Genomic DNA, 9554 nt, shown 5'->3' with positions numbered 1-9554 from the left:
CCCTGTGAGGAGGAGACAACAAACAACACGTCTCTTTTCACAGAGGCTGAGTGATTGTCCACGGTCACACAACTAATAAACAATGAAGGAGAGATGTGAACTCAAGCTCTTCCTGAGTCCAAATCATTCCCTCTTTCGGCCCTTTATCTATAACACAGTAACCTGGTTTATCTTAAAAGGTATGAATAGGATTGTAAGACACCAGCATCACATTCTTGAAATAGATATAATAATAATTAGAGATATGAAGATAGGTAAACATAGATAGACATAGACATATATATATATATAAGACATGAGAGATAAGATATTTCAACACACATAACAATTGGAGAATTTAGACCTGTAAAGGACCTCTGATCATTTAGTCTAACCTTTTCATTTAAAAGATGAGGAAAATAAGGTCAAGGGAAGTTGAGTGACTTTCTCAAGGTCATACAGTAAGTAAATAGTAAAGCCAGAATTAGAGCTTAGGGCCCAGCCAGGTCCTCTGACGCCAATGTCCTTTCTTGTATTTCTTGATGCCTGATTACACATCATATACCAACTCCACTGGTTTTTCTTCTAAGAAAAAACCTTATAGGAGCACTAAAGCACCCTATAAAGTCTTTCACTGTGGCAGCAGTTTAAAAAAAAAAAACACTTTTCTTCTGTAGGATTTGATGCCCTTCTATAGAAAAGGAACAAAGCAAATTGGGGGCCCAGGCTAGGGGGAGTAGAGGGAGGGAAAAGGGCCTTCTTTATCTTAAAGCTGCAAAACTTTATTTGAGTTCAATGTAGTTTTTACTTCCTCTATAAATATACCCAGCAAATGTTGGTTTTGCAAATTATGACCTTTTTCAAATAAGGAGGGAGCACTTTTTGAGGTAGCTAGATACCCCCTACAAAAAGTGGAGCAGAGGGAAGAAGTCTCCAGCAACTCACATAAGGAATTGTTTTTAATCAACAGGTCCTTCTTAAAGGATCACAGAATTCAGAGCAGAGGAAAGCTGTCAGAGATCCCCACATCTCACACCCTCCTCTTTTAAAGATGGAAAAACTGAGGTCCAGGGACTATTTCACAGTCACATAAAAAGCAGCTAAAACCAAAGTTACAACTCTTTCAGTCTCACAAAATCTATACCACGCACTAGGGAGGTAAGGGAGGGTACAGCTTGTCTAGATGAGGGATTAAGGAACAAAGAGTTTAAGTGATTTAGCCAGAGTCACAGGAATTAGTCAGCAACAGTATCCAGAACAGAACCCAGCCTTTTGGCCTCTCCATTCAATGCTTTATTATCCATGTCTAAATGGAATGAATGCCCCACAATCACCACTAATCACTCAAGTCCTGACCCAAAAAAAGTCTATCGCCATACAAGGTCAAGGGAACCTCAGCAAAGTTCACATGTTCCCTCTGGCCAGAAGTGGCTATTTCAACATGAAAACTTCAGGCTTGGGTGCACACAGTCCCATAATCTTAGCAAATTCTTCAGCATCTTCTGAGAGACCAAAGTGCCTCTGGAAGAAGAGGCTTGCTACCTGATCACAAATCAACATTCTTATCCTTCAAGAGTCTGATTTATTTGTTTGCTCTCCAAGGGTCTCTAGCACTATCTAGAGTTTCTATTTCTGTCGCCTGAAGTGTTTTTTTTTTTCTGCTGCTGAGATGAGTAGGGTTGTGGTTGGTGAAATCCAGAGATGGTACAGAGATCAGGAACACTAATTAATGGCCCAGAATGCAGTGCAAAAAGCCAGTGGCATCTCCAAGAAGGCCCGTGAAAAGTACAGATTAATGAGTCTGAAACAAAGCTCATTCAATTTGTTTAGGCCTGGTATACTTGTCACCTGGCAAGATGGTAATCACAAGTTATCAGGCAACAATTTTTTTAGGTATATTTTCACTAAGTTCCCAACACTGTGTCAGAACACAAGTACGTGAAAGTATAATCATGAAATTGAAAAATGAAACAATGCTTATTCAAACTGACTTTGCATTCTAATAGAAAAAGTAAGCTTTCATCTAGTCACCTCCACTAGATAATTAAGCTCTCTAAGGGCAGCAACTAGAGTTTACTGTCCACAGACTTTTAAACCTAGCACAGGGAACCAGAGCTGGACCTGCAGTCAAGAAGTTGTTCAGCGGCGTTCCACTGTTTGTGACCCCTTTTGGGGTTTCCTTGGCAAAGACACTGGAGTGGTTTGCCGTTTCCTTCGTCAGCTCATTTTATGGACGAGGAAACTGAGGCAAACAGAGTTAAGTGAACTTGCCCAGGGTCACACAGCTAACTAAGTGTCTGAGGTCAGATTTGAACTCAGAAAGATGAGTCTTCCTGACTCCAAGTCAGGAGCTCTAGCCACGGTACCACCGAGCCACCCCGCCACATCAAGAACACCTAAATTTGAATCCAGCTGTGTAACCCTGGGCAAGTCACTTAACTTCTCTGTGACTCAAGTTTCTGCATCTGTAAAATGGAGGATCAAAAGAGATGGCAAAGTATTTTGTAAACTTTAACGTGCTACATAAATGCTATCATTATTACTTACAGTTTTCTGTTCACAGCAGAGTATTTGTTGAATGAATATATTTAACTGCCTCAGACTGGAGAAGAAAAATGACTTCCACTAAAACCTAAAATATTATCAAATTTAGGTGAACTTGTCAAATGCTCTCATTTTATTTTTTTAAAAAGTAGTTTGTCCTAAAAAGGATAGAAATGCAAATTAAAGCACTGCTGAGGTTTCCCCTCATATCCATTAAATCGGCAAAGATGACAAAAGAAAAAAGTGGCAAATTTTGGAAGAGCTGAAAGAAAGCAGGCACTACTGGTGAAGCTGTGAATTGGTCCAGCCATTCTGGAAAGCAATCTGGAACTATTCACCAAAGGTCACTAAACTCTTCATACCCAGATTCAACCATACCTCTATTCCAAAGAGTAGGAGGAAAAGGACGCATCTATGGAAAAATAGGTTATAGCAGTTCTTTTCACAGTAGCTAAAAACTGAAATCTAAGACGATGTTCACTTACTGGGGAAAGGTAAACAAATTACAGTATGCGAATGTACTAGAATGTTTCTGCGTCATAAGAAATGACAAAATGGGCAGTTTCGCAGGAAACCAGGAAGACAAATATGAATGAGCAGAACAACATTATAAAGAAAATAGCTCTGAAAGACTTTAGAACTGATCGATGCAATGATAACACAAGTCCAAGAGGAATGAAGATAAAATTCTCTACCGATCTCCTGCTTGAGAAGTAGTGGACTTAAGGAAAAGAACAAGACACATATTTTTAGACACGGCTAGTGTGAACACTCACTTTGCTAGACTATACATATTTGTTATGAAGGTTTTTCTTTTTCTCTTGAAAATTGTTCAAGGGCAAGGGCAGTGGAAGGAAGAAACAATAAACTATTATACAAATTAATTAGAATGAAAAAGAACATAATAATTAACTAACATTCATTAATTAAAAAGTAATAGTGTGTTTCCTTGGGGCAGCTAGGTGGTGCAGTGAGTACAGCACCGGCCCTGGAGTCAGGAGGACCTGAGTTCAAATGCCTCCCTAGACACTTGACACATGTACTAGCTGTATGACCTTGGGCAAGTCACTTAACCCCAATTGCCCTGCCAAAAAAACAAAAAAAAATTTGTTTCCTACCCGAAATCCAAAACACAAATATAGATTTAAAAATAAAAGGAACTTGAGAGATCAAGCCCAAACCTCATTTCATAAAGGAAACTAAGGCTTTGAAAAGTGATTTACCTAGGCAGCCAGGTGACACAATGCACAAAGCACCAGGCCTGGAATCAGGAGGACCTGAGTTCAAATAGCCTCAGACACTTAGTAGCTGTGCGACCCTGAGCGAGTCATTTAACCGTGATTACCTCAAAAAATAAAAAGAAAGAAAGAAAAAAGAAAAGTGATTTACCCAAAGTCACCGAGGCAGTTAGTGGCAGAGCCACAATTCCAACCAAGGCCTTCTGACTTCAAATTCAGCATATACTTGGGAAAAGGTAGCACAGCCGCAGCCATCGGGTGGAGTTCATCTATCTATTAAATTATAATTTCAAGCTCCCACAGAAACAGAAGGGAGGGCTGGGGAGGAGGGAGGAGGTGAAGAAATTGTTTTTTTAAATGATTGGTGTATTTTATATGTGACTTAAATGACAAAACATTCCTCAACCATGTCTATGCACAAACATCCTTTGAGAATGTCACCCACTGATGCCCACACAAGTAGGCCAATTACCAATCAGCAACCACCATAAAGAAGACTCCTGCTTTCACTTTTTCTTCCAAAACTAACATCATTTTTAGAAACCCTTTACCCTTAAGGCAGCAAACACGACAAGTCTGGCTCATAAATCCCTTCAGAACTTCCTTATCACACATGTCAGTGGCATGGCCTAGTGATGTACAAAGTCCCAGACTCGTGATTCTCCTAGTCTGTACTCTGAGACTTGTACAGCTCCTGCTATCTCTACTCCACAAGACACTCACAAAACGACACTCTCAGCAGAGACACAAATTAATCAGGAGAGAACTACAGCAGTAAGAAAACAGCTAAGACTAAAGTAAATCAGTATCATAGATGATAACCTCTCCAGGAGCCACCCCACAACACGCAGGAGTTCTTAGGATCCCAGATTCAAGGCCAGAAAAGGGCTTGGAGCAGGATTCACCATGGTCAGCTAGCTCCCTTTAGAGGGCTTAATTTCTACTCCTAAATCCAAACTTAGATTTTTTTTTCAACCGTAGCTCATGAAGAAAGCTTGTTTATGGATACTGCTGGTGGGTATCTTAAGATAATGAGCAATCTGTCCAGTAAACAGCACAAAGAGGAGGTATGACATAGAACTATAGAACTTTAGCACTGAAAATCAGGACAGCTATGTGATGCAATGGATAGAGTGCAGGGCCTGGAGTAAGAAAGACTCCTCTTCTGAGTTCAAATCTGGCCTCAGAGACTTACTAGTTGTGTGACCCAGGGCAAGTCACTTCACCCTGTTTTCCTCAGTTTCTTCAGCTGTAAAATGAGCTGGAGAAGTAAATGGCAAACCACTCCAGTATCTTTGCCAAGAAAACCTTAAATGGAGTCATAAAGAGTCAGACAGGACCTGACAACGACAACAAAGCACTGAAAAGAAAGAAACGAGCATTTGTTAAATGCCTTCTATGGTCCAGGCACCATGCTAAGTATCTTTAAAAGATTATCTCATTTGATACTCATAACAACGCTAGGAGGTAAGTACTATTATCATATTCATTTTACAGTTGAGGAAACTGAGGCAAACAGAGATCTAAGTACCATACAGCTAGTAGGTGAGGCTGCAAATGAAATCAGGTCCCAGCACTCAATTCACTGGCTTCCTAAGAAAGGGATCTTAAGAGATCACAGGATCATCAATGTAGACCTAGAAGGGACCTCAGAGTTTTTCTAATCCAGCCCCTTCATTTTACAGAGAAGGAAACTGAGGCACAGAGAGGTTAGGTGATTTACCCAAGGGTTATAAAACAAAACTCAGAAATAAGATTTGGACCCAGGTCTCTCCTGACCCCAAGGCCAACATTTCCTGCCATGCTTCCTCACATTTACACTACCTCCAACCAAGGACACATGATACACACAGAGGGCTCCTCACCCACTTCTAAGGACAGGGCCAACCCCATTCTATCGTTCCTTCAAAATGCAAGTCTAAAGTCAGGTAGATTTCCACGTAGAGGAAGAGGGGCTCCAGCATCACGCTGGAATTTCAAATCATCTCAGCAACAGGCCTGGGGTGACTGCTCTGGAACTCTCAGGCTGATTCAACCTGAAACACCTAGCTGACCTCTCTACAGAGGCCCAAAGGTAATCAGCAACATCTGCAATCTGGAGCAAAGACTTGCCAAATCTATACCCCACCCCAGAAACACATCTCCAGGTCTTCTATATAGAAATGATCTAGATATGTGTAATTCAAATTTATATAAACTCTATCCACTGGAAGAGTGTTGCCTTTCTAAAAACTAGAAGAGACAGGTGCAAGCAAACAGTATTCCCTTTTGGAAGAGCTGGGCCCCACTCTGCACTCTGCCAATACCACCTGCCTGACCAATAAGGTAGAGATCACTGAATTTTTGAACCAGAAGGGACTCTGGAGTTCACCTAGAACTGTACTGGGTACAGTAAAAAAGAGCCCTGATTTGGCTTCAGAACACCTTAGGTTTGCATTCTACTTCTGCCACTCACCTGGGTGGCCTTGAACAAGACATCTCCACTCTTGTGACCTCAGTTTCCTCGTCTGTAAATGAAGAGGCCAGACAAGAGACCCCTTGCAGCTCCCGATCATACAATACTAAACTATGTGACAGAGGGAAGTCACTAGCCTCAGTCTGACAAAGAGGATGCACTCATTATCCTGGTGTGGAAAGCCTTAAAGTATTAGTCTAATGAGAGCTCTAATTACTATATGTCAGTCTCTTCATTTGCATTTCACAAAAAAGGAAACTAAGATGATCTTAAGACCAATATCAACCCTAAAACCTAAATTAATCAAAGTAACTTTTTAAAAACTTGAGTCGCCACATAATTTCCAAATTCATCCTCTATCAGATGGTTCCAGCTTCTATAAAAGCAATCATCATCATAATAGTTCACATTTATATTTCAAATTACAGGTTACTTTACTTAAACTATCTCATTTGAACAACCCTGTGAGGTAGGTACTGTTATTTACTCCCATTTTGGGGATAAAGAAACTGAGGCTCAGAGAAGTCAAGGTCACTCAGCAGCAAATGGTATTTCAATCAACCCATAAACATTTATCAAACACCTCCAATGGGTGCCTGCTACAGGTGCTGTGCCAAGGGCAAGGAATACAAAATAAAGCAAAAAACAGTATCTACCCTCAGGGCACTGAGAATCCGGGGGAGGAGACAACGCTTGGGATTTTAATTCAGTTCTAACTCCAAGTCTGGCTTTGCTCTCCAGAAAAGTTATTAAGCACGACTCAAATTTTCTGTACACAAAAAAGTGGAGTTTCGTTCTGGCCGACCTAAAAAGGTTAAAAGAATATAGGAAGCGAGTGGCACTGATCAAGTCGCGCCTCAATCAGGGCTTCAGTGTTACTTGCTCAGGTCCATTGGTATTGAGGGATGAGGGGAGAGAGGTAATGGAAGGGCGCCAGAGACAAGCTTATCTATTTTTAAACTCTCACCCACACTTTTGAGAGGAACACTCTGTCTGATTCGAGTCCTCCCACCCGCATCACCTTCTGCTGCTCAGCAGCAGGAACCTGAACACTGGAGCCTCCATTTCAGTTACTTGCCTGTCAACAAATACTGTAAAAGTCAGAAGTCACAAATTGCACACACACACACACACACACACACACCTCTAGGGGTAAGAAGAAGCCAGAAAAAATGAAGAGACCGCCTCTAAAACGAGGGAAACAAAACAGACCCTTTACTTTGCTAAAGGAACCCACCAGCCTTGCTTTGGAGCAGTGATGCCATGCATTCCCTGCCAAAGGGGCACGCTCGAAAAGTTGTGGCTAGATGCTGCTGGCCAACGGAGGGTTAAGGGTGAGCGGAGAAGAGGATCGGCGTACTTTCCAACTGCATACCAAACGGGTACCCAGAGGTATCGCTTTCCAGCTCCCCTGAAGGGCTGCATTGTACCGGAGGCTTCTGCATTCCTTATCTGGCTCCGCAGATCTTCCTCTAACACCTGTGCGCCACACACAGCCACCCACAGGGGCAATATTTACCGCCCGGCGCTAGTGTTTCTAAACTGCAGCAGAACTGTTGGTAAACATCACGACAACCCGGAATGCGAGCCTCCGTTCCACCGATGGGTCCTCCCCTTACCTCATCTAATTGTTGCCAGCTCGCTCCATTTTTTCCTGCTTCCTGCCTCATTACAATAACCTTTCCGCATAGTGGTCTGTCAATCAGTGCCCGCAAAGGGGAGGGGGGGATAAAATAAAAAAACCCAGGGCAATTGAGGCGATAAAAGTCTCCGAGAAGATGCCCCGACGGCATCACATTCCCACAGCCCGTCCCCAAGAAGCCCCCCGCCCTCGCCCCGCTGGAGCTCGCACCCCTCCCCGGCTCCCCCCAGCCCAGCTAGGGCCAGATAAGACGCACGCTTCCCAGCACTTACTCTTGAGCGCCGAGATGAGGGATTTCCCATCCTTGATGAGCTCTTTAATGAACTTGTTGGTCTTATCCAGCTCGGCTTCGTGAGACTTGAGCGTGTCTCGGAATTGCGGGCTGTCCAGGCAGCAGTCGCTGAACTCCAGGGCTGGGAGTCCCATAATCTCCCCCAAGCTTGGGGGAGGAAACCTCTCCCCGAGGACAGACTAGCCCAAAGACTTCCCTCCCTCTCCTCCTTCTGCGTGCCCCGAACCCCTGCACTAGCTCCCGGCACCTCTACCCTAAAAAAAAAAAAATGCAAAACGTTCCCGTTTCGTTCGCAAGTCCAGCGGAGCCGGGTCCCCGCGAGGGTGCGCCCTGCGCCACCTCCTCCACAGGTGGGGCTCCGGCTCTTCACAGGGGGCGGGCAGGAGCCCGGGAGCCGGCTGGGAGCGAAGAGCAGATTTTGGGGTCCCCCGCGATCCGCATCGGCCGCAGGTTCAGAACACCCGGAGCAGGAGCGGCCGGGAGCAAGAAGAGCAGGCGAGCTGTTGGGCACTCCTCATGGCGAGCGGTGCACACTGCAAAGCGACGGGCAGACCCGGAGCAGCCCAGCACAGGTCTGCCGCCTTCGCTTCCCCATTCAATGCGCCGCTGCGTGGAGCGCCCTCTCCCAGCTACCGCCGCCGCTGCTGCCGCCGCCGCCGCCGCCGCGGTCTGAGCCTCCCGAACCTGCTAGCCATGATCTCATCCCGCCAGGGCCAATCAGGGGACTCGCGACCGCCCGGCCCATGGGCGCGCAGGGAGGGCGCGGAGGAGGGGGTTCCCTGCCCAGCGCCGGGAAGCCCTTCCGCGCGTGGGGCCCAATCAGCGGCCGGCTCGCCGGGAGTGGCCGGAGCCCGGGGAGGAGAAAGGAGAGAGGAGGGGTCCTGGAGGAGTGGAAGGAGCTAGGAGGAAGAGGAGGGAGGGGCGTGGTCGGAGCCGGAGTCCTTTTTTGCCCACGCACCGAGCTGTGTGTCCGCCTTTGCTCTCTCCTCATGCAAAGGAGCCGGGTGCTGCAGGGGAGCCCCATGGGGGTGCTGCAAGGTTGGAACTTCGTCCTGGATCCTCGGGCTCCGGCCCTGCCCCCGGGAAGGTGCCGTACCCCACCCCCAACCTGCGCGGGAGAATTTAGTTGACCTCCCATGCGCTTTGCGAAGACTCCAGATACAGACGCCTGCCTGCCTGCCTGCCTGCCTACCTGCTTTAAAGATTTATTACCAGGCCCCGAAGGCGCCTCTTTTTCACTGCTTCAGCCTCGGAAGGGTGACATTAACCTTCCTTCCTTTCCTGTTTAGGCAGAATCGGCGTCACCTCGGTGGCCTCAGTGGGAACGAGAGGCCGCTGAGACCTCCAACGCATTCAAGCCTTGGTTGAAGTTAAGGCTTTGGCTGTGCCCTTGACCTTTGACCC

At 45.6% G+C, this 9554-nt stretch overlaps 1 protein-coding gene across 1 annotated transcript in view; it reads right to left on the bottom strand.

The window, feature by feature from the left end:
• ARHGAP26 (Rho GTPase activating protein 26) overlaps positions 1 to 8817 on the bottom strand; it is a 531098-nt gene extending 522281 nt beyond the window's left edge. Inside the window, exon 1 of the mRNA XM_036749095.1 lies at positions 8131 to 8817. Within this exon, the coding sequence (XP_036604990.1) occupies positions 8131 to 8284 (154 nt within the window). The 5' untranslated portion in view covers positions 8285 to 8817. The remainder of the gene's footprint in view (positions 1 to 8130) is intronic.
• Between the last annotated feature and the right edge of the window lie 737 nt (positions 8818 to 9554).

The sequence above is a fragment of the Trichosurus vulpecula genome, chromosome 3 (genome assembly GCF_011100635.1).
Source record: "Trichosurus vulpecula isolate mTriVul1 chromosome 3, mTriVul1.pri, whole genome shotgun sequence".
Taxonomy (NCBI): Eukaryota; Metazoa; Chordata; class Mammalia; order Diprotodontia; family Phalangeridae; genus Trichosurus; species Trichosurus vulpecula.
This window is presented reverse-complemented; position numbering and strand designations above follow the sequence as displayed.